Genomic DNA, 23,976 nt, shown 5'->3' with positions numbered 1-23,976 from the left:
CTATGTGTCAAATAAATAAATAAAAATCTTTTTTATTTTTTTAAAAAGATTTTTATTTATTTATTTGACAGAGATCACAAGTAGGCAGAGAGGCAGGCAGAGAGAGAGAGGAGGAAGCAGGCTCCCCGCTGAGCAGAGAGCCCGACGCGGGACTCGATCCCAGGACCCTGAGATCACGACCCGAGCCGAAGGCAGCGGCCTAACCCACTGAGCCACCCAGGCTCCCCTAAAAATCTTTTTTTAAAAAAGATTTTTTAAAATTTATTTGACACAGAGAGATCACAAGTAGGCAGAGAGGCAGGCAGAGAAGAGAGAGGGAAGCAGACTCCCCGCTGAGCAGAGAGCCTGATGCAGACCTTGATCCCAAGACCCTGAGATCATGACCTGAGCTGAAGGCAGAGGCTTAACTCACTGAGCCACCCAGGCGCCCTGGAGGTAGCTTTCTTATCTTTCATTCCTTTGTATTCATGTAAAAAGTGTTTAGAGTTCTCATGCATCATCTCCCTGCATCCTTGAAATAAATTCTGCCAGACAAGTGTTATTACATTTCCAATTTACTGACAAAACAAGGTGCAGAGAAGTAAGTTAAAAAAAATCTCAGCGGCACCTGGGTGGTTCAGTAAGTAAAGGTCTGCCTTTGACACAGGTCATGATCCCAGAGTCCTGGGATCAACCCCCACATCAGGCTCCCTGCTCACCCTCTGCCCCTCCCCCCTGCTTTCACATGCTCTCTCTCTCTCACTCTCTCTCTCTTGCAAAAAAAAAAAAGGAAAAAAAAAGAAACAAACAAAAAAAAAAACAAGCGAACAAAGAAAAAAAAGAGACAAAAAAACCCCCACAAAAACCAGACTCTTAAATACAAAGAACAAACTGGTGGTCACCAGAGAGGGGGAGGTGGGTGGGGACGTGGTGAACTAGGTGAAGGGGATTAATAGTACACTTCTGGTGAGGAGCACTGAATAATGTATAGAACTGTTGAATCACTGAAACTAATAGAACACTGTTTCTTTTTTTTTTTTTAAGATTTTATTTACTTATTTGAGAGAGAGAGAGTGTGAGAGAGAGCATGAGCGAGGAGAAGGTCAGAGAGCGAAGCAGACTCCCCATGGAGCTGGGAGCCTGATGTGGGACTCGATCCCGGGACTCCAGGATCACGCCCTGAGCCGAAGGCAGTCGTCCAACCAACTGCGCCACCCAGGCGTCCCTAGAACACTGTTTCTTAATTATACTGGATTTTAATTTAAAATTTTTTTAATTAAAAAAAGTCAAATAGTGCTCTGAGAGTATAGGAAAAAACAATAGCAGTCCAGCCTCCTACAAGCAATCCTTTCAACTCTTTAAACTGTTTTTCTGACATTTATCTCCAGCTTTCTTTTTTATTTTATTTTTTTAAGTAATCTCTACCCCTATCCTGGGGCTCAAACTTGTGACCCTGAGATCCAGAGTTGCATTCTCTGCCAAATGAGTCAGCCAGGAGTCCCTATCTCTGTATTTCAAAATAATGTTTTCTCATTTCTTACTTCTTCCTTATTTTAAATATCCTTTACTGACGTCTGAGGGAACATAAGACATCATCATCATCATCCCCCTTACAAAAATACCCACTCATCTCCCCATCTCCCCCAACACTCACCCATGACCCCCTCCTCCACAGTGTGTCATAATTTCTGGTGAAATTAATAACTAGTATTGATATTATTAGGATGATGTAAATACTGTTCACTGATGAGCTATGTAGTGTGGTACCGTTATATTCCCTTCTTTTTCTTTTAAAAATATTTTATTTATTTATTTGACAGAAAGAGACACAGCGAGAGAGGGAACACAAGCAGGGGGAGTGGGAGAGAGAGAAGCAGGCTTCCCGCTGAGCAGGGAGCCCAATGTGGGGCTCGATCCCAAGACCCTGGGATCATGACCTGAGCCAAAGGCAGAGCCCTAACCCACTGAGCCAACCAGGCGCCCCACATGACAGGAATTTAGTATAGAATTAGGAGCTCCTGTGAGCATTGGAAGAGTCTAAGGAGCAGAGGTCACGGGAGCTATGAGTCTTCAAGTTCAAAGGAGCTATGCTAGGGATCTCAGCCTGAAGCATCAAGGTTCTTCACAATCTTGGAGAAGCTTCTACCGCTCATCTCAGAATTCAGTGATGAAGAGGGTAACGCTCCAGGAAGGCTCTGTGAGTCTCTTTTACCCACACACTTGCCTGTAACTGATTCACCTTCATCTTCCAAATCACAAATGACTTCCTCTCTGGCCTACTCTACCCCAAAATCGTATGGGAGGGGCACCTGGATGGCTCAGTCGGTTAAGCATCTGACTCTTGGTTTCAGCTTAGGTTGTGTTCTTAGCATCCTGAGATTGAGCCCCGTGTTGGGCTCCACGCTCAGCTCGGAGTCTGCTTGTCCCTCCCCACCTCCTCTCTCATAAATAAATAAAACCTTTAAAAAAAACAGTATAGGAAAGGAGATTCTGGAAAATATAGTTCTCAGCCTTAAAAATGAATGGTGGTTGTGCTAACAGTGAACCCAGCACAGTCTATCCTTTTGTCAGCCTGGTGTCCAAATGACTCCTTTTCCACATCTCACCTCTGAGTAAAGGTACTCAGAAATCACACTGTGTGATTCAGCTCTCCTTCCTACAGTCAAACCCAAACAGGAACCCCAGGGTCCTCTTTATCCATCCGTGAGCGGATGTTGCTTTCTTTTCTGATCCTGCTATCCTTTATTTTTAAAAAGATTTATTTATTTTAGAGAGGGAGGGGAGGGGCTAAGGGAGAGAGCAACTCAAGCAGACTCTGCACTGAGCATGGAGCCCAATGCAGGGCTTGATTCTACCACCCTGAGACTATGACCTGAGATGAAACCAAGAGCCAGGTACTTAACTGACTGTGCCACCCAGGTGCCCCTGATTCTGCTATCCTATGACCGACTAATTTTTTAAAGATCTTATTTATTTATTTGAGAGAGAGCAAGAAGCAACACAAGCAGGGGGAGTAGGAGAGAGAGAAGCAGGCTCCCCGATGAGCAGGGAGCCCGAGGTGCAGCTCCATCTCAGGACTCCGGGATCATGACCTGAGCCGAAGGCAGATTGTTAACCAACTGAGCCACCCAGGAGCCCTCTTATAACCTGCTATTGAGATATAGAAAAAATTATGACTTACACATTAATACTATCAGGTAACAAGAGAATGAGAGAGGAGAAAAAGAGAAGTAGCAGGTACAAAAGACAAAGGACATCTTTAACTGCTGGCACGCTTGCTTCTGAGATTGGCCACAGGACGTGACTGCTCTTCTTCTACCACCTGTTCTGCCTGTCCCTAGCCGGTCATATTTTGGGGGATGGTGATGGGGTAATATGGTGGGGTGACCTAGATCTTTATTCTTTTTTTTTTTTTAAGATTTTATTTATTTATTTGACAGAGAGAAATCACAAGTAGACGGAGAGGCAGGCAGAGAGAGAGAGAGGGAAGCAGGCTCCCTGCTGAGCAGAGAGCCTCATGCGGGACTCGATCCCAGGACCCTGAGATCATGACCTGAGCCGAAGGCAGCGGCTTAACCCACTGAGCCACCCAGGCGCCCCTAGATCTTTATTCTTGATGTTTCTGTGTCTTCCTGCTTTAGGTTCTGTGCCTGTTTTAGGTTGTTACAGTTTTCCGTAACTTTCCCACAGACTGTGGGAGTACTAAGTAAGATTACCAAGAGAGTCTCCTGGGTGCCAGGTGTTCTTCCTTGCCCCCACTGTGTAGCAAACCCATCTACACTTGATCATCAAGACCAGTCATCCCAACCAGTAGGGCAACCCTCTTATTTGCTTGACAAAGTCACCAGGTGGCAGTCTCAGCCTCCTGTTCGGTAGGACCAGTGTGTCCCTTCCCATCCCTGGGAACCAAGACCTCGCAACCAGCAGAACCCAAAGTCTTGGGGATGGGAAGCCAATACTCTACCGTAGGTCGTTAGATTAGTAACAGTGGAAGGAGCCACCCCCGTTTCTACCCCTTGATTCCTGAAATCTTGGGGTATCTTTGCTATGGGGAAATTTCACTCTACATTAGTCCCTGGTTAGAGCACGTCTTGCATCTCACGGGACATAATGTCAGCTCCACACAGTGACTGCACCCGGCGGGCACCATAACGAGCTCATCTAAATTCGTTCCACCATCCTATCAGGGCAGGCTTGAGAGCGATAGGAAACACAGTAAGACCAGTGACTTCCAAACAGACGCATTGACAACATCACGCTTTCATGAGTCCGTGGCTACACTTCATTTGCTGCCAAGTAAGATAAAACCAAAAATGAAGGTGTAAGATTACAAATATAAATAAGAGAGGAGCTAAGAATAATAATAGGACTGCATTGGAATGTGGTTTGGGTGATACAAGTGAGATAAATCCTCATCTATAAGAACAGGGAGCCAGTGAGTGTGGCTCATTTTGATAAATCAAGAAATGGTAGCCAAGCACATCATTGAAAGCTATGGAGAAGAAAGAGTGTCCGGATATGTAGGGTTTATGTTTGGGGAGTTGTGAATAGTGGCAGGGAAGACTGAAGCCTTTCTGTAACCGATTTTTTTTTTAAAGATTTTATTTATTTACTTGACAGACAGAGATCACAAGTAGGCAGAGAGGCAGAGAGAGAAGAGGAAGCAGGCTCCCTGCTGAGCAAAGAGCCCGATGTGGGGCTCGATCCCAGGACCCTGGGATCATGACCTGAGCCGAAAGCAGAGGCTTTAACCCACTGGGCCACCCAGGCGTCCCTAACCGATTTTTTTTTTTTTAAAGATTATTATTTATTTGACAGAGAGAGAGCACAAGCAGGGGGAGCGGCAGACAGAGGGAGAAGCAGTGTCCTCTCTGAGCAGGTAGATGATACGAGGCTCAATCTTAGGACTCTGGGATCATGACCTGAGCCGAAGGTGGATGTTTAACCGGCTGAGCCTCCCAGGCGCTCTGATTTTTTTTTTTTTTTTTTAAAGTAGACCCCATGCCCAACATGGAGCCCAGTGCAGGGCTTGAATGCACAACCTTGAGATCAGAACCTGAGCCAAAATCAAGAATCAGAAGTTTAATCAGATGTTTAGCCACCCAAGTGTCCCACTATAATAGTAGATTTTAAAAGATCCTCATTGGGGCACCTGGGTGGCCCAGTGGGAGCCTGCTTCCTCTTCTCTCTCTGCCTGCCTCTCTGCCTACTTGTGCTCTCTGTCAAATAAATAAATAAAATCGTTAAAAAAATAAATAAAAGAGCTTCATTATTTCTTAATTTTATTAAAGCAATATGTAAATTTTAAAGGAAAAAAGAGAAAATGAACATCCATCTGGCTTGCCTGTCTTTTAGGAAAATATGCTTGAAGACATCATCCATTTTACTCAATAAATCAATGTTTTGTATCCAAACCACCAAAATGCAAAATCCCTCCAATTTGGTCCCAAAGAAATAAATTAAATAAATAAATAAAATCTTTAAAAAAATAAGAAGTAAACCTTTCTCAGGTGCCTGATACCATCTTTTTTTTTTTTTTTTTTTTTTTTAGTTTATTTATTTGAGACGAAGAGAGCAGGAGTAGGGGGAGGGGGAGAAGGAGATGGAAAGGAAGAAGCAGACTCCCCACTGAACCATCCAGGCACACCCCCATTTCTTTTCTAGCTTCTCTTGAACATGATTTCATTCACTTGTTCCTTAATCACTTTATGGGGTTAACTTTTATGTTATTATATTGTTTGTCTCTTAATATATAGGAATCAGTGATGCATTCTAGATATTAACTTTTTCTCCTTTATGTATGTTGCAAATATTTTTTCTAAGTCTGTTATTTGTTTTTTAAATTTTGGGCACAGGAAATTTTTATAAAGTCAGAATTATCAGTCTTCTTTGTTATGCTTCCTATCTTATTTAAGAAGATCTTCCCTAACTCAAGGTTAAAAACAATTTTTTAAATATTTTATCCAGGGCGCCTGGGTGGCTGAGTGGGTTAGGCCACTGCCTTCGGCTCAGGTCATGATCTCAGGGTCCTGGGATCGAGTCCTGCATCGGGCTCTCTGCTTGGCAGGGAGCCTGCTTCCTCCTCTCTCTCTCTGCCTGCCTCTCTGCCTACTTGTGGTCTGTTTCTGTCAAATAAATAAATAAAATCTTTAAAAAATATATTTTATCCATTCTGTATCCCTTTCCCTCTGGAAACCACTGTAACTGTATCTCCCACATTTCATTAAGTTGTATTTTCATTTTCATTTAGTTCAAAATATTTTTTAAGATTTTATTTATTTATTTGACAGAAAGAGACACAGTGAGAGAGGGAACACAAGCAGGGGGAGTGGAAGAGGGAGAAGCAGGCTTCCCACTGAGCGGGGAGCCTGAAGCGGGGCTTGATCCCAGGGTCCTGGTATCATGACCCGAACCAAAGGCAGATGCTTAACAACTGAGCCAACCAGGCACCCCTAAGCCTCATTTTTTTTTAAGATTTTATTTATTTATTTGACAGATAGAGATTACAAGTGGGCAGAGAGGCAGGCAGAGAGAGAGAGGAGGAAGCAGGCTCCCTGCTGAGCAGAGAGCCCGATGTGGGGCTTGATCCCAGGACCCTGGGATCATGACCTGAGCCAAAGGCAGAGGCTTTAACCCACTGAGCCACCCAGGCGCCCCCCTAAGCCTCATTTTTAACATCTACTCTGATGGTCTGTGTCTTTCAATTGGTGTAGTTATGGCATTGGTATTTAATATGATTGTTAAATAGTTGTAATACTATCTACCATATTTGTTACTGTTTTCTGTTCGTTGTTCTTTGTTTCTCTTTTCCTCTTCCATTCTTTTCCCATCTTGTCTGGTTTTAACTGGGCCTTTTTTTTCTTTTTTTAAGATTATTTATTTTTAAGTACTCTCTCTACACCAATATGGAACTCAAACTTACAACCCCAAGATCAAGAGTTGCAAGCTCTACCAATTGAGCCAGCCAGGTGTTCCTTTAACTGAGCCTTTTTTTTTTTTAAAGATTTTATTTATTTATTTGACAGACAGACAGACAGAGATCACAAGTAGGCAGAGAGGCAGGCAGAGGGAGAGGGGGAAGCAGGCTTCCTGCTGAGCAGACAGCCCCATGTGGGGGCTCATTTCTAGGACCCTGAGATCATGACCTGAGCCGAAGCAGAGGCTTAATCCTCTGAGCCACCCAGATTCCCCTTAACTGAGCCTTTTATATTATTCCATTTCTCTCTTCCCTTCACATATCAATTACACTTTTTATTTAAAACTATTTTAAGTGGTTGCCCTCGATTATACATTTACAGTGAATCCAAGTTCTCTTTAGAATAACACCTACCACTTCATGGTAGTGCAAAACTTTAGAACATTTCCAATTTCACCCTCCCATCTCTGATAACAATGCTGTCATTCATTTCACTTATTAATAAGCTATAATTACCAAATGCATGGTTGCTATGATTAAACAACCTGGGTTATCTGTTAGATTAATTAAGAATATGAAAAAGAAGGGGCACCTGGGTGGCTCAGTTGGTTGAGTGGCTGCCTTTGGCTCAGATCGTGATCCCAGGATCCTGAGATGGAGCCCCACATCGGGCTCCTTGCTCAGCAGGGAGCCTGCTTCTCCCTCTGCCACTCTGTCTGCCTGTGCGCTTGCTCTCTCTCTCTCTGACAAATAAATAAAATCTTACAAAAAGAAGAATATGAAAACAAAAACATTTTTTTTACCTTACTTATTCCTTCTTTAAAGCTCTTCTTTTCTTTATTTAGATCAGAGTTTCTGACCTATGTCATTTTTCTCCTTTGTGAAGAATTTCTTCTAACATTTCTTGCAAAGCAAAACTACTGGCAACGAAGTTCCTCAATTTTTGTTTGTTCGAGAAAGTCTTTACTTTTTCCGCTAAGGTCAGGAACACGGCAGGGATGTCCATTATCACCACTGCTATTCAACATAGTACTAGAAGTCCTAGCCTCAGCAATCAGACAACAAAAGGAAATTAAAGGCATCCAAATCGGCAAAGAAGAAGTCAAATTATCACTCTTCGCAGATGATATGATACTATATGTGGAAAACCCAAAAGACTCCACTCCAAAACTGCTAGAACTTGTACAGGAATTCAGTAAAGTGTCAGGATATAAAATCAATGCACAGAAATCAGTTGCATTTCTCTACACCAACAAGACAGAAGAAAGAGAAATTAAGGAGTCAATCCCATTTACAATTGCACCCCAAACCATAAGATACCTAGGAATAAACCTAACCAAAGAGGCTAAGAATCTATATTCAGAAAACTATAAAGTACTCATGAAAGAAATTGAGGAAGACACAAAGAAATGGAGAAAGTCTTTACTATTTCTCCTTCACTTTTGAAGGTACATGTAGCTAGATACAGTACTCTAGGTTTGTGGCATTTTTCTTTCCACATGAACTATCTTCTTTTGCTCTCTCACCGTTTGCATGGTTTCTGAGAAGTCCAATGTAATTCTGTCTTTGCTTCTTTATAGGTAAGGGTTTGTTTGTTTGGGTGTTTTATTTCTCCTCCAGTTTCTTTCAAGATTTTCTCCATCTTTAATTTTCTTTAGTTGGAATATGATATGCCTAGGAGTTTAGATGTTTTATGTGTTTATTCTGCCTAGTGTTCCCCAAAACTCCTAGATCTGTGATTTTCTTTCATTAATTTTTTGAAATTATCAGTCATTATTGTTTTAAGTATTTCTTTTGTATCTTTCTCTCTTCACGTTTTGGTATTCCCAGTATGCCTATGCAACACCTTTCATAATAGTCACAAAATTTGTGGATGTTCTTTTCTGTTCTCTTCATTCATCCTTCTATTTACACTTCAGTTTTAGAAGTTTTTCTTGACAAGTCTTCAAGTTAATTGATTCTTTCCTCTGCCTTGTCCAGGTTTACTGCTGAGCCCATCAAAGGTATTCTTCACTTCTGTCACAGTGTTTTTGATTTCTCATATTTCCTCTCCCTTCTGAGAGTTTCCATCTCTCTGCTTATGTCACCTATCTGTTCTTTCATGTTGGCCACTTTTTCCATCAAAGCCGTTAGCACATTCATTATAGCTTTTAAAATTCCCAATCTGAGAATTCCAACATCTCTGCCAGAGCCAAGTCTAGCTCTGATGCTTGTTGTCTCTTCAAACTGTGTTTTTTGTCTTTTAGTATGCCTTGTAATTTTTTGGTTGAAAGTTGGACATGATGCATCATGTGGAGGAAACTGAGGTAAATAGACCTTTAGTGTGAAATTTCATATTTACCTTGCTAGGGTTTAGTCCATATTCATTGTTTGCCATAGCCATAAGTGTCAGAGGCAAGATATTCCTCAGGGGCCTTCAATTTATCTTGGTATCTTTGGGTTTTCCTAGAAACTTCTTTTTAAATTAGGTCTGAGGTGAGCAATTCTTTCACTAGTATCCCATTTTTATCCAGGAGCCCCACTGATGTGGTGGAAAGGTGTGGAGAAAGGGGAAGGCTAGATGGGGGCTAGAGAGGTATTTCATTCTCTCCAGGTCCGGTTTGGCATTTAGGGCCATCCTACTTTCTTTTGAGGGCATTCTCATGAAGGTCAAACTCACAAAGGTGAGAGCATCCCTTAAGATTGGACCCCCCCCCACCTTGTATTTTTTAAAATTTTCAAACTTTTCCACACTGAGCCACACCAGCAATACATCAATTACAGTTTGGATCTTCCTTCCCTAGTAGTGGTTCCTATGGAGAGGGTTCTGCTCCAGAAAGCTGAGATTCTGTTTCTGCCTGCCTGCCTCTCCAATTTTGGGGCAAAACTTGTCCTATGATCTTAGTTCTCTGAAGGATCTAAGAAGACTTGTTGTTTTTCAGCTGGTTGATTTCCAGTGCCAGGCCAGGAAACTAGAAGTCCAGATATATTTGTATCTGGACTGCCCCCCCACACCCCCACAATACTTACTTTTTATTTTTATTTTTAAAAAGATTTATTTATTTATTTATTTGAGAGAGAGACAGTGAGAGAGAGCATGAGAGGGGAGAAGGTCAGAGGGAGAAGCAGACTCCCTGCAGAGCCGGGAGCCCAATGTGGGACTGGAGCCTGGGACTCTGCGATCATGACTTGAGCTGAAGGCAGTGGCTTAACCGACTCAGCCTCCCAGGCGCCCTTCTCCCCATACTTACTGTATCAATCGTTTAAAATCTCTCCATGATCAATCACTACAGCCATCTGTTTTTTCTGTAGATTTTAATCATATTTAGTATAAAGTACTTTCTTATAAATTTATTATCTAGAATTATGTGCAGATCTATTTCTGTTGACTGCATCTGAATATTTTTTTGAATTTTTTCTCTTGACTCCGTCACATTTGTCTGTTTCTTGGCATGTTCAGTATTTATTATTTATATCAGGCATCATGGATGATATGGCGCAGAGATTCTGGGTTCTGTTGTAATTCTCTGAAGAATGTTGAGTTTTGTTCTTCAGGTGGTTGAATTACGGAACATCACCCCAAACTTATGGAGGCTGGGCTTTAAGTTTCACGAGGGCAGATATATTTTGATTTTGCCCTTAGTTCTAGGGCAGATCTCATCTCTAGAACGTAGTCTTCATTCCCAAGGTGTGGCCCTTTGGGGGTTTAGAAGGAAAACTGAGGCCTTTACCAAGCTCCTCTGTCAGACTTCAAACTCATCCATGGAACTGATAGCAAGTGAATCTCTCCTCAGCTTTTGGCCTTCCACTCTTAGTCTTTCCCTGGAGTCCCTGGAATTGTTGCCCACACGTGGGCAGTTGAGGCCAGCCACATACCTGAAGTTTACAGCTTCCAGCTCCTCACCCGCAGAGGCTCCAAACTTCCCAGCGTTGCCCCCTGGGTTTCCAGCTGCGGTGGTGTTCCCATCCTCTGCCTCTTCAGCCATTGGACCTGTGGCTTCCTGTTTGAGGTCTGGGAGAGAGAACCCTCACGGAAAAGCAGCTCTTCTTCTTCTTCTTTTCTTCTTCTCCTTCTTTTCAAGATTTTATTTATTTATTTGACAGAGAGAGACACAGCGAGAGAGAGAACACAAGCAGAGGGAGTAGGAGAGGGAGAAGCAGGCTTCCTGTTGAGCAGGGAGCCCGATGCGGGGCTGATCCCAGGACCCCCGGACACCCGGGCCATGACCCAAGCCGAAGGCAGATGCCTAATGACTGAGCCACCCAGGCGCCCCCAAAGCAGCTTTTCTTTCAAGAGCTGCTGCCTCCGTCTAGTTTTTGTCTGCTTGTTGTTCTTCTCCAGTGCTTTCAGGCAGTGGTTTCATATATTTTGTCCACATTTCATAAAGCAGAGCATTTTGTAATTACTGGAAGTAGAAACTCAATCTGTAATCCGTAGCATCCATTCAGAAAGTGAACTATTAAGACAAGCATACAAAATTAAGACCTACCCTAAAGGCGGATACCTTTTAAGTCAGGTTATTAGGGCTGAGGCGGACGTTGACGCGAGCCCCGCCCCCACAAACAGCTCCGCCCCTCGCACGCCCCGCCCCCTCGCTCGCGCCCGTTTCCATGGCGACGCGGCGCCAAGCTGTGGCAGCCCAGCAACCGAGTGGGCGTGCAGCAGCGGCTACATGAGCGCTGGGGTGGCGGCGGCCGGGCAGCGGCCCCCCAGCTCGGGGATCCCGGGCTCTCGGGGCGCGTCGCGCCCGCGCCCCCGCCAGCCCGCGGTCGTCCAGCACTCCGGACAGCACGGCGCGCAGGCTGGGCACAGCGAGGCGCAGAAGCGGGTCGTGGACCTGGAGAAGAGCCTGCAGTTCCTGCAGCAGCAGCACTCTGAGACTCTGGTCAAGCTCCACGAGGAGATCGAGTACCTCAAGCGGGAGAACAAGGGTGAGTCCGAGCGGCGGGGCCGCGCCTGGGGCACCCACAGCCGCTGGGGCCCGAGGGGGACGCAGACCTGCTGCCCGCGGGTGCCTCCAGCACGGAAACACGCGTGGACTCTAGAACACGCAGGGTTTTAAGGAGGACAGACACAGGGCGGCAAGTCAAACCCCGGGTCCTGCCATGCGGGGCTTGGACTCCCTTCCCCCGCCATCGGCCCCAAACCAGGGTGGTCTTGGGGGTCGGGATGCGTCGGGGCCATCTAGCCATCTGGCAGGGCAGCCTGTCCATGGCATTTCCCACAGTAAGCCCGGTGGCAGTCTCGTCTCTAGGAATCAGACCCGCCTGTTTAAAAAAAAAACTTTTTGTGGAAGTAAAAAGTGCGAGCATACAGCTCAATGATTTTCACAACCTAAATGCCCCCAAATCAAGGGCCTCTATGCCCGGCACCATCCAGCTCTCCCGCGTACAGGAGTCTCCTCAGGGCAAGGCCTTCCTAACTTGGCCCTGCTTGTGGCTCCTCACCCCCATGGGCCAGGCCTGAAGCGGAACCTGTCTTTTACTCTGCTTCCCTCTCTCTTCTCCCTTATGTTTTAGCTGGATCTCTTCTCCCCCACGCACCTAGTGCTACCTCAGTTTCTCCCCACCCTTCTCCTGCTGTCCACTTGAAGTGCTCAGTATGAGATCAAGGGGTCCCCATTATGTCAGGACTCCACCTCCCCTTGACATAAGGAGTTTTGAGTCAAGGTCATGTGTGAAGTCTCTCAGGGGTTCAGCAGGAGGGGAGCACCCGGGACAAGGCAGACCTCTTCTCTCAAACTGGCAGCAGCTTCAGAAATGACCGAAGCATGTGTTTGCTTTCAGATCTCCATTACAAGCTAATAATGAGTCAGAAGCCAAAGAAAGGTAAGAATGAGGCCCTCGGGTGGCTGATGGAAAGTTATTGATGTCTGGAGCAGCCCCTGGGTTGCTTGTGTTCACCCAGCTAGCTGCACTGTCCTATCCCAGTGAGGAGGGGTCCTGGGGGACCTGGAGAGACGCCACTGCCCCCAGCCATGGTTTGGGTGACTGTGCACTGAAGCACAGAGGTGGGCTCTCGGGGATCCCAAGGCCTAAGGTCTGGGCAGCAGGGAAACAGGCAGAGCAGCTGCCCTCCCTAGCGTTGCTGCTCTGATGGATTCTGACTTGGATTCTGGCTATGGTAGGCCCCAGGCTCCCTCTGCAAGGTTGGCAAGCACTGGGCAGCCCCAGCCCTGGGCCTCTGGGCTCAGGGCAGAAGGCTCTGTACTAGGAAGGCACAGTCCTTTCAGGGAGCCTCCCTGCCCATCTCCACAGTGACCAAGAGGGCTGGGTGAAGGCAGTGGAGATGGAGAGACCCACAGCCACTTACCCACTGCCCTTCCTCATCCTGATAGTAGCCCATTCACTTTGCGTGTCCCCCAGCCCAGCCTGCTCTCCCCACTTACCTTTGGGGCCCAGTCTGGGTGGTGCTAGCCTGGAGCCCCAGTCTTGGGAGGTGTCCAGGGCTCCTTTTCTAGGGGACACAGAGAATGGTGGGGTGGTGGGCCCTCCTCCGACAGGGAGGAGCAGCTCCGGTGAGCTGTCCTCGGCAAGTGGCGGGGCCTGTTGGTGGTCCCAGTGCGGAGATGCCAGGGGACCCCAGTGGGACCTCAGAAGAGGTCATCCTCCTTCAGGGCTCCTTTGGGCCTAAGCCCACTGCTTTCTGGATGGCCCTTCAAGAAATCGCCTTTTCCCCGGCCTTGGCTCTGCCTCACCAGAGTTGGGGAGGGCCCTGTGTGAGCACACAGGCGGGCACAGGCCGCGGGCCCCTCACCCATGGAGAGGAGCGGGGACAGAAGCATCTGGGGACACTAGGATGGAAGTGGCATTCCTGCCATCTCCAACTGACCCTGTGCCTTCTCCCACAGGCAGCATTTCCAGTTCCAGCTTTCATTCCATCAAGTCCGTCTCAAATTCGACATCAGGTGAGCACGCCAGCACCCTCTGTGAGCTCAGGGTCGGGGAGGGACACATGCCTCATGGGGACCCTGGGCCCAATGGCCAATGTGGGGCACTGAAAGCCCCATGGGCTTGGCTACAAAGGGAGTGAACACCAACATGGGGCACAAGGCCCTACGGCAGACGCCCCCCGAAATACGGAAAGAGGAGCCTCTGTGCCTCACTAAGTGGTCTTCCAGGGAGGGGTGGCAAAAGCCCTGCTCATTAGGACCCCCCACCAAGCAGGCAGGAAGCAGAGGTTGGGGGTGGGGAGAGGCGGCTCCGCCTGGAGTTCTGGGCTTGTGGTGTTCTTTGCAGAGTTAAGGGCTGATAGCTTCTTCTTCCCACTCTGCCTTCCTCAGGCCAGGCGTCCTTGCAAAGGAGCAGCCCTTGCCCCTCCTCTGTGGGCCCCAGGCAGGCAGTAGGCATTGTCCTTGGAAAGGACACTGGCACAGGCTGGGTCCCAGACCTCCCACTCAGTGTCATTTTGCCCAGAATGGGGCACTGCTTCAGAGTCAGGGAACAGCTGTGGGGCCACCCCCAGCCCTGGCCTTCCCTGACTACATGGAGCCAGCTTTTCACAGAACCTCAGACCCTTGGGTTTGGATCTCCCAGCAGCCCCCCGATGGGGGCTCTGTTACCATCTCTTGGTGGAAACTGAGGCAGGGGACAGGCACTCCATGGGCACACATGGCTGATCCTGGGCGACTTAGGCGCGGATTCTCGATGCCCACAGTGACCGCCTTGGCTGCTGCCAACTCTCAAGGCAAGGCCCGGACCCAGCTCAGCTTCTCCAAGAGGCAAGACTCGAAAGCTGATGTTCCCCAGAAGATGGACCTGGAAGAAGAGACCCCAGTTGCTGCCCTGTTCCACAACAGCAAGCTGGACAAAGCCCCAGGGATGCAGGGGCCGGCCAAGTAAGGGCTCGCCCAGACCCCGTGGGCCCAGCGCTCCATTTACCAAGCTCACACTCTGCCACCAGCCAGCTGCTCAGCCCTTCCAAATGGGCCAGTCTGCCGGTGAACGCAGACTTGCTCCAGGCTTGCCCATCTAGTGGGCACTGCCTTCCCCCTTTCCCCAGGGGGTCTGCAGGGTCTCTATGCTGACTCAAGCCCACACGAGGATGCCAACAGCAGCCTCCAAAACCGTTTTCTCACAGAAATGGAACAAAGTGATTTGGCCTTTATTTTTTTTTTTTTTTAAGATTTTATTTATTTATTTGACAGAGAGAAATCACAAGTAGATGGAGAGGCAGGCAGAGAGAGAGAGAGGGAAGCAGGCTCCCTGCCGAGCAGAGAGCCCGATGTGGGACTCGATCCCAGGACCCTGAGATCATGACCTGAGCCGAAGGCAGCGGCTTAACCCACTGAGCCACCCAGGTGCCCTGATTTGGCCTTTAAATTACCCTGCTATTCACCAAGTCGGGGAATAAGTAAGTCAGGTTCCTGGGCTCACCCGGGGAAGTGTGCTCAGCTCTGTGAGGCGCAGAGCTGGCAGGCCAGAGCAAGACCAGGCTGACACTTGAGTTTCTGGGACTGCCCTGGAAAGCAGCAAGGAACCTGGACTTTTTTTTTTTTTTAAAGACTTTATTTATTTGACAGATCACAAGTAGGCAGAGAGGCAGGCAGACAGAGAGAGGAGGAAGCAGGCTCTCCGATAAGCAGAGGGCTTGATGCGGGGCTCGATTTCAGGACCCGGGGATCATGGCCTGAGCCGAAGGCAGAGGCTTTAACCCACTGAGCCACCCAGGCACCCCAGGAACCTGGACTTTGCATCCAAAAACGGAGATCCCATTGTCCTCTGGGTAGGGCAACCAGCAGGCTTCCGCTTCTCAGCACAGTCCTTAGATTCTCTCAACCAGAATCACAGGTGTGGGGGTCAGGACTGAGGGTGGCCCCGCAGCTTGAACCACCTTGAAACTTCAGGGCACCTTGAGAGAGGAGGAAGGGATGGACCCAGGTCCCAGCTGGCACCGAAAACCCCCCACCTGGTGCCGGGAGCACCCTAGTCAGCAGAAGGGACCCAGTCCCTGAGGAGGCTGTGTGGACACCCCTCCTCCCCACACCATTCTCAGGCTGGAGCAGGTGGTGCCCAGAAGAGAGGTGGGGGGTGGTTAGACCAAGCCTGGCAGGCTAGCTCCAGGCTGCTGCAGTGACTGTTCCAGAGAGGAAGAAGGGGAGACCTCCAGTGCAGTGGCGAGCTCCACGGCAGGCAACCAGCACAAGGGCAAGCAGCCCCCCGCGATGAGCCTGCCTCCATACCTGCGCAAGCCCACCACAATTCAGCAATGTGAGGTTATCATCCGCCAGCTGTGGAACGCCAACCTCCTGCAGGCCCAAGAGGTGAGGCTCGGGACCCCGATCTGCCCCTCGCCACCTCTGAAGAGCCTGCCCACTGCCCCTCTTCTCCCTGCCTTCCAGTTGCAACACCTCAAGGCTCTCCTGGAAGAGAATCAGAGACCCAAGGCTGCCCCTGAGGAGTCTGGGCCCAGCTCTCCCAAGTGAGTGAGAGCCTCAGAGCCCTCACCCCATCCCACCCTACCCCAGCAAGGTCTTCTCCTCTGGGGCTCACTGCTGACTCCTCCCTCACCAGGGACCAGGAGGCCCTTCACCCAGGAGCCATGCAGCTCCCCAAGGTCCCCACCAAGGGCGTCTCCAAGAAATGGTGAGTTGCACTGGCAGGGGGAGGTTGAGGTGGCCTCCAAACCCCGTATGGGGTGTGGAAGAGACTGGGACCCAGATGGCTCCGTGTTTTGCCTGGGGCTGCATTGGGCTGGGCTCCTACTCCTAGGGGCTCTGCAGTGCCCACCCTCTGCCCAAACAGCCTGATTCTGAGCCCGATGCCCATGGCGGAGCGCTCCATCCTGCCGGCGCTGAAGCAGACCCTGAAGAGCAACTTCGCTGAGCGGCAGAAGAGGCTGCAGGTGGTGCAGAGCCGGCGACTGCACCGCTCGGTGCTCTGAGGCCAGTGGCGCCCATCTGCGCCTGCACAGCAGCTCTCGGCCAGGCCCGTGACCAACCCCCCGGCTGGAGATCCTCACCCTCTCTAGATAGCACTTCCAGACAATTCTCATACGTTTAGGCCAACTGAAATTCCAGATAAACGAAACTCGTGGCAGATAAAGTACTTGGTCTCAGAACTGGGAAACTTTATTTTCTTGCTCAGTATTTTGCTATTCTGCGTTTACATGAAAACATGAAAGAAGTATTACCCTACCCCGCTGAAGACTGGAAATAAAGCTCGTTCCTCCACTTGTGTGTCTCATCCCTCACTGCTGTTGGGCATCACTGCCCTGCTCTGTGCCCCTAGCTCTGCTCCCTGCAGTAGGAGGGGCCTGCCGGGGGTGCCTGGGACTCCGGGCTCATCCAGGGCGGGCAAGTGTGCAGGGGGGTTCCTGGCCCTGCGCACAGGGCGAGACGCCTTCTTCCCCATTGGTCCCGGCCAGCTTCCAGGCTGACAAACACGGCTGATGCGCCATCCTGCCGGGCCTTCCCTCCAACACGGAGGGCCACGGCGCCTCGGAAGTGGCCCTCTCCGGGGCTCTGGGGCCCCACCCGGTGATACTCCTGCCCCTAAGGGCCCCCACAACCACAGCTCATGGGTGCAGTCAGTGTTGCGTCCACCTGTCCCTGGCAGGGCTGTGCTCCAGGCCCATTTCCTCAGCACTCATCTCCACCTCGTCTTGCTTCTGGCAGCAGGAACCCAGCCAGAAACCTGGGTGAGGTTACGGCCCTGACACCCAAAAAAGGGGGAACTAAGATCTGGATCTCCATGGCCATCCCCAAGGTAGGGAACTGGGCTCAGCCCTGACAATGTTCCTCACTGGACAGTAGTACCCAGACTTTCAGAGGGGAGGGGACACAGTGACAAATTCATGACAAACACAGGAATAATAAATTTATTATAAGAACCACAGATGACATGGTAGTGCACATAGAAAAGGGGGACCCTCTCAACACCAGAGGGCTGGCGGGCTGATGCCCTGTCAGGGAGCCTTCTTCGCTCTCAGGAACGGCTCTGAGCCCTGACCCCAGAGTGGGCACGGTGCCAGGGACAGGATCCACCCAGGTGCCCCTGCTCCCCAGGCTCTCCCACAGTGCTGAGCAGACCCCCATGGCTTGAAGGGAGAATGCCATGAGGTATGAGGCCCAGGCGACCGCAGGGGATCTGCAACCACCTGCAGGCCAACCTTCCCTCTGAGACTCGGCCAGCACCCTGGGATGCAGGAGCTTCCCTGTGGCTTACCCCACATGCCCACGGTAGGCAGGGTCTGAACCTAAAACTGTGACCAGAGAATTCTGTGTGCGTTTTCAGGGTTTCCTATGCTCCCCATGTTCCCTTACAGGAACAGGATGTGTTTCTGGTGCACACACATAAGAGGCTCTAACAAGACCCTGAGTTCTCCCCCGTGCTGAGGAAGGACATAGGCCTTGGAGAGGCCGAGGGGACAGCAGCCCAAGGAGGAGCACACAGGGCTGGTGGCATGTCTGACTCCCTGGGGGATGTCCCAACCCCATCACTGATGCAGCCAGCCCCACAGCCACCTGCCCTCGTCATGTACAAGTGTGGGAGGATGTCTGGCAAGTCCCCAAGGCAGAAGATAAAAGCAGGAAAGCTAATCTAAGCCCAGGCTCTCTAAGGGAGCCAACACCTAGAAATGTCCGACTCGAGGTGCATGCCCTCTGTGGCCCTGACGAGGCCGCTGACTCTCGCTGCGGTCCCCAGCGGCTGGGTGGCTAGGCGGCTGAGAGGCAGGCCTGGTGGATGCTCTGTGCCCAGGTGTTGAGCAGGGCTGTGACTGAGTGCTTGTCGGGGAGCTGCAGCAGCCTCGAGGTCATACACCGGTGCACCGACTGCAGGAAGGGGTTGGCGTCTGCAACAGAGCAGTGGGCCATGAGCGGTGCTGGGCCTGATGCTGGGCCATGCAGCAACTCTCTGTGAATGGGCTACCCCATAGACACAGGCTATCATCTGGGGCATTCCACCCAGCCAACGTGAGCAGGGGTGCCATCTCCCTCACACAGTGGGGTAGCTGATGGGCTCCCCTCCCAGGCCCACGCATCAGTGGAGAACTACAGTGTAGACAGGTCTGGAGCCCAGGACCCCCACTCAGGGGCAGTCTTGGGATCCCAGCCCCCCACACTAGCTCTGAGCTGCAGGGGCACTGGTCCCCATCAACAGGGCTCTCTCTGGGCCTCTGGTCTGCAGCCATGTCACCCAGATGGGTCCCCACGAACCCTAGCTCCTTCTGTGCTCCCCTATCGGCCTTGCAGAGGCCCCCAGGAGTGGATGGGCCTGCTCACTCCTCACCACTACACATGGCTGCCCTGCAGGCAGACAGAACACCATAGAGACAGAGACCCCTTTCTTTCCAAGTGATTTCTGGGCAACCCACTCCTGTCCACAAAGGGGAAGAGAAAGGGGAGGAGTGGGCTCCACTGTGGGAGCCCGGAGGAAACCCAGTTGCCTGGAGCCAACCCCGTCCCGCCACGGCCCCGAGAGAGCAGCCACAAGGCCTCACCACGGCTGTCCTCGCGGCTCACCCACCGTACTGCCACTGCCGGTCGATCCACAGTGGGCTCTGGGCAGGGTAGTCAGCAGGAACACTGAGCTCCAGTGGCGGCACACTCGGGAGATCCTTGTCATCTGCAACACATGCAGCTGTGCCTGTGACCCGGCCCAAGGCCTCAACCTGCCCTGCCTCACAGCCCTGATCCGAAAAGGGCTCTTCGAATCCCAAAAGGCTCTGGGGAGGCTTGCTGCAAAGTCTGGAGGTCACTCTGACTCCCAGGCTTCCACATTTCCCTAGGACCTCAGGCTTGGTACCTAGAAGGCAGGGAGGGGGCCTCCCCAGCAGGGGTAAGAGGTGAGAGTGTGGGGGCTCCAGGCTCAGCCCTCAGGGCACATCCTAGGCTAGGTATGTGGGAGGATCCAGAAGGATGTGGGGCTGGTGGGCCTCGGGCCACGGTGTGTGTGTGCCTATCTGTGGGAGGCACAGTGCGAGTCCCGATGGGGCAGGTGGGCCTGGGCTGGGCCTACTCTGGAGCCAGGGGCAGGGGCAGAACCCTGGGGCTGGAGTTTAGGACTCAGTCTCCCACAGCACCAGCCCCGCCTCCCTGGTACGCACCCAACTTGCATATCAGGTGGACGGTGCCATTGTTACTGCAGTGAGAAGGATCCAAATTCACCAAGAACTTAGGATCTAATCTGGCCACTTCCCCCTGGAGCACGTTGGGGATGCTCTGCCGCTCGTCGTCTTCAAACCTACGCTTCCGGGTACACACAACCGGGGCTCTGGAAGAGGCAGCTATGGTCACCACATGGGGCTAGGCTGTGGCCCACGACCCACAGCCCACGGCCCACTGCCAAGCGCGAGCATGAGCCCTGTGCTACACGTACGTGATGGGTGGGCCGTGGATGGCGGTCATCGCCGGCACGAAGGTGCGGTACAGGGAATGGTTGAAGACGGGTGAGCGGATATTGGCCAGGACAGCATCAAGGAGTGGCTGGCACAGGTATTGCTGTTTGGTTGGCGGCACCGGAGGCGGCGGGGGTGTGGGCTGGGACAGGACAGTGGGGTCAGCAGCCCACTCTTGGGAAGCTTTCTAGACCCTGAGGTCCTCAACCTCACAGCCAGACTTTCACAGCTTCCCCACCACCTCTGCCCCCAAGAGATAAATACAGTTATCTTAGATGCACTCGCCTGCCTTCTGTGGCTTTGACTTTCCCCTGAGGCCCCTCCCCCCAAGGGCTTGGCCTCGTGTGGAAACAAGACAGTGGAGATGAGCGTACACAAAAGTCTGTGAACCTGGCGGATGGAGGGAACACCCACAGGACCACAGCCGGAGGGTGACCTCTCCCATGTTCGCACACATGCTCTCCTTCCCCAAGGCCGACCTGACCTGGAAGAAGACTCCTGGGAGAGGTCCCCAGGCTGAGTGGCATGCCCCCTCTACCCACTCCTGACTGTGAACACTTCTCCCCACTTGTGGGGTGAGTCCCAGTCTCCTCAGAGATGCCTGCGGCCCTCTGAACACCACCAGGCCGTGGTGTCCCACTCACCACTGCCATGTCATTCTTGAGCTTCTCCAGGGCAATCTCACACTTCTGCAGTGTTTTCAGGGGGCACCTGTGGGGAGAAGGGATGTGGCTGACCCTCCATGCTTGACGATGGCGCGCTGGTGGCTCTCGGGTGCCGATTCTAGCCACCGCCCGCCTGGCTTCTTCTGGTGTGAACAGAGCCAGCTTCGGCCAGCACAAGCCTCCACAGGAGCCCCAGCCATTGACCAGCTGTTCCTAGACGCAAAGTGTAAGGACAGATTGTCCTGTCCTCAGGAGTGGCCCCATCCTGGTTGGCAGAACAGGGCATAAATGTAATGGGTCAGTGGGGAGGGACAGAGGCTGGGCCCCTGACCCCCAGCCGTAGAATTCCAATGAGGATCAATCCAAGAGGGCTTGGAGGGTGGTCCAGATCCAAGAGGCCTAGTTCTGCTGTTTCCAGCATTTTGTCTAGTAAATGGAAAAGAGAAGCCCTTCTAGAAGGGAGCACAGACTAAGCTGAGGCAGGGAGAGGGACAAATCCAAAGGCCAGTCCACATGCACAGTCCTGTACCGCAGACCAAGCTCTGGTGCTCACAGCAGCCCTGGCACTGACCAGCATGGGCGTGTGTGCCGAGAAGCTAGTGCCCCACTGCCTTACAAGTGCTTCTCAAGGGGTCGTCTTGTTTCCTTTTCCCAGCCAAGCTGAGTGAGCCACAGCTGCCCCTTTTTGCAGATGGGCTAACTGATATGAAGTCACTTGCCAAAGGCCACTGGTAAATCAGGGGCACCGCAAAGGTAGGGGGCCAGGGGCTTGGAGCCTCAGCAGACAAACGTAAGTGGAGCCCTAAGGCCCCTTCTCTGAACTCCACATCACCACTAAACGCTCATTCAAGGCTGGGCCAACCATGCAGCCGGATGTGGGCAGAGTGCCATCCTTCCTCCAGGAGCCTGGAGGCAAAGCTCACCGCTTAGAGGGGTCTGTCAGGATGTCCAGAAGGCTCTTCATCTTACTCAGGTCCTTTTTTCTGTCTGGGACAGAGAGGGGCCACTAAGACACGTGCCTGGGCTATCCCCCCGCCATCCCCAAACATGCTGTGCCCCAGCGCCGGCCGCACCTTCATTCTTGTCAATCTTGTTGATCATGCGGCGCAGGGGCTCGATGTACTTGGACAGCTGCTTCAGCTTGTCGAGGTACTGCTGCTCCTCGGCCTGGCTGGAGCCAGCTGGGCTCATGACTGAGCTGGGATTCACTGCAGGATATGACATGGTAAGCGCAGTTCCCACCCACAAGCCCGGGCTCTGCAAACCCTCCAGGTGGGGATCTAGAGCTCACCCACCCTGTTATAAGCGGAGGCCTCCAGATGGTGAGGGGCGAATCTCAGCCCCTTGACCTGCAGGTCTGTGTGTGGGTTACACAATGGGTTCTGGGCCTTGGATCACACCCAACCCCGACCCGACTTACCGGGGGTGTTTAAAGGTCCCGGGGAGGGGACGCTGAAGTTCTGCGGGGTGCGGGCCGTCACTGGACTCTGGGAGGGCTGTGGTGAGGGGCTCGGCAGGAAGCTACTAGGGGAAGGGGCAGGGCCAGAGCTGCAGCAAAACAAAAGCAGGTGCACCTGTGAGCTGGGGCACAAGGTGGGGCCCGCCCTGGGAGACAGGTGGGGAGGGCCACCCCCGCCAGGCCTACCTGACGTTGGAGTTGGGCTGCGAGCTGGGCTGGCCAGGCTGCGGGGATGGCTGGGGGGGAGGGGGCATCGACTGTGGGGTCTGCACCTGCTGGCCCGGTGACGGCGAGGACAGCATGGTGAGGCTGTTCTGGCTGACCTGGAAGTGGAGGGGGCTCAGCCTGCTCGCCTGCCACACGTTCTCACTCCTGCTGCGCCCTCACTCCCACCCCCATCCCCTTGTCACAGACCCCATCTGCACACAGAAGCCCCCTCACCCTCTCAGCCTCACCCAAATACCCCTTCTTTCAGACACCCTGCGCCATGAATACCAACACGGGCACAGGGCCCCACCCCGAGGATCCACACACACAAGTCCACGATGATGAGTGGCTGGCACAAAGCCCTGGCTGGGCAGCTCCTGCTCCTTGGCAGGGAGACCATGAGGTCCATAGGCTTCTGCGCTGGAACAGGACATCCCCATATTTCTGTTTGACAGATAGGGGAGCCAGAGAAGGCCTATGGCCTTGGATGGTGCTGCCTGGCCTTCCCGGCCTGTGTTGCTCTCCTCTAGGTGCCAATGAGGACCCCGCCCTGAGACAGATGGGACCAGCTTCCCACATGCTTCCATGAGCTCCCCCCAGCTCTCAGGGCACAGTGGGAGCCTCTCTCATGTTTAATGGGAGCAAAGTGGCCCCTGTGTCAGCCCCTGCCAGCACGTGTGGCCTGAGGACCCTCGGTCTGGTGGAGCCAGACCTTGACTGGCAGAGCGAGCAGACCTGCCTCGCCCAGGACATGGTGACGGTGGCGTAAGGGCCCGGCAAGAACCAGACCAAAGTTCCCTGCTAGTTCCAGGGCTTCCCAGGGTCAGCGGAGAGGGCTCCTCCCACACCCTAGTCAAGCTCCTACATGCTGAGCCCCCCTGCTTCCTGGAGCCTAATCCATAACCCCCCAACTCTTGGACTGTCCAGTTCTGCAGACTGAGCCCAGTGCTTGTCTCAGGGTACTCTAGACCCTCGTGCCATCTGGGGCCGGGGGTTTGCGCCTCCCTCCCACACACTCATCTGCCATGGGCGCGGGGGCAAGAACATGTAAGCTCAGGCCTCCAGCTGCTAGGCCCGGTTGTTCTTACAAGTGAAGCAACAGGTCCCAGGTGATTCACAGTGATGCCAGCGAGGGCAGAAACAGGGCCTGGGGCAGCTAAATTGAACTGAGTGCAGCAGGCTTCTCCTAGGCAGGGCCTGCCTTCAGTGCTGGGCTACGCTGAGTCCCAGGGCAGGCAGCATGCCCCTGGCACTGGACAAGAGGCTCCAGAATCCACCCAAGGACCAACAAACTCCCAGGACTAGGAAGGTGAACAGGCCATCTCAGAAGAGCCCATGCCAAGAAGCAGATGGTGCCAAGGAGGGAGAACTACAGGCCTAGGGCCTCCACACCCTGGGCTCAGCCTGCGAGGCCTGGAAACTCCCCTGGAGT

General features: G+C 51.9%; 2 protein-coding genes across 3 annotated transcripts in view; one reads left to right on the top strand and one right to left on the bottom strand.

The window, feature by feature from the left end:
- The first annotated feature begins 11,547 nt into the window (after positions 1–11,547).
- Positions 11,548–17,046, top strand: LOC122903180 (coiled-coil domain-containing protein 74B-like). Its single transcript, XM_044243749.1, has 8 exons — positions 11,548–11,806; positions 12,662–12,703; positions 13,726–13,782; positions 14,532–14,712; positions 15,948–16,137; positions 16,216–16,295; positions 16,388–16,459; positions 16,619–17,046. Exons 1-8 carry the CDS (start codon positions 11,548–11,550, stop codon positions 16,755–16,757), a joined length of 1,020 nt encoding a protein of 339 aa, XP_044099684.1. The 3' UTR covers positions 16,758–17,046.
- Positions 17,047–17,670: 624 nt separating this feature from the next.
- MED15 (mediator complex subunit 15) overlaps positions 17,671–23,976 on the bottom strand; it is a 67,833-nt gene continuing 61,527 nt past the window's right edge. For both annotated transcript variants that reach the window (XM_044243747.1, XM_044243748.1), the window contains 9 exons: positions 22,524–22,660; positions 22,299–22,426; positions 21,952–22,086; positions 21,802–21,865; positions 20,858–20,924; positions 20,195–20,355; positions 19,923–20,089; positions 19,343–19,441; positions 17,671–18,668 (listed from right to left, as the gene is read on the bottom strand). In XM_044243747.1, coding sequence (XP_044099682.1) covers positions 18,532–18,668; positions 19,343–19,441; positions 19,923–20,089; positions 20,195–20,355; positions 20,858–20,924; positions 21,802–21,865; positions 21,952–22,086; positions 22,299–22,426; positions 22,524–22,660 — 1,095 coding nt within the window. In that variant the 3' untranslated portion in view covers positions 17,671–18,531. The remainder of the gene's footprint in view (positions 18,669–19,342; positions 19,442–19,922; positions 20,090–20,194; positions 20,356–20,857; positions 20,925–21,801; positions 21,866–21,951; positions 22,087–22,298; positions 22,427–22,523; positions 22,661–23,976) is intronic.

This window comes from Neovison vison, chromosome 3, assembly GCF_020171115.1.
Source record: "Neovison vison isolate M4711 chromosome 3, ASM_NN_V1, whole genome shotgun sequence".
Lineage (NCBI taxonomy): Eukaryota > Metazoa > Chordata > Mammalia > Carnivora > Mustelidae > Neogale > Neogale vison.
Note: the sequence above shows the minus strand (reverse complement) of the source record. Positions and strands in the feature narration are given on the sequence as shown.

Excerpts from the sequence above, each read along its gene's own strand:
- LOC122903180 (XM_044243749.1), top strand. The coding sequence starts at position 11,548 with ATGAGCGCTGGGGTGGCGGCGGCCGGGCAGCGGCCCCCCAGCTCGGGG. Across the intron at positions 12,704-13,725 it reads GAGTCAGAAGCCAAAGAAAG|GCAGCATTTCCAGTTCCAGC; the intron begins GTAAGAATGAGG and ends CTTCTCCCACAG. Across the intron at positions 16,296-16,387 it reads TCTGGGCCCAGCTCTCCCAA|GGACCAGGAGGCCCTTCACC; the intron begins GTGAGTGAGAGC and ends CTCCCTCACCAG.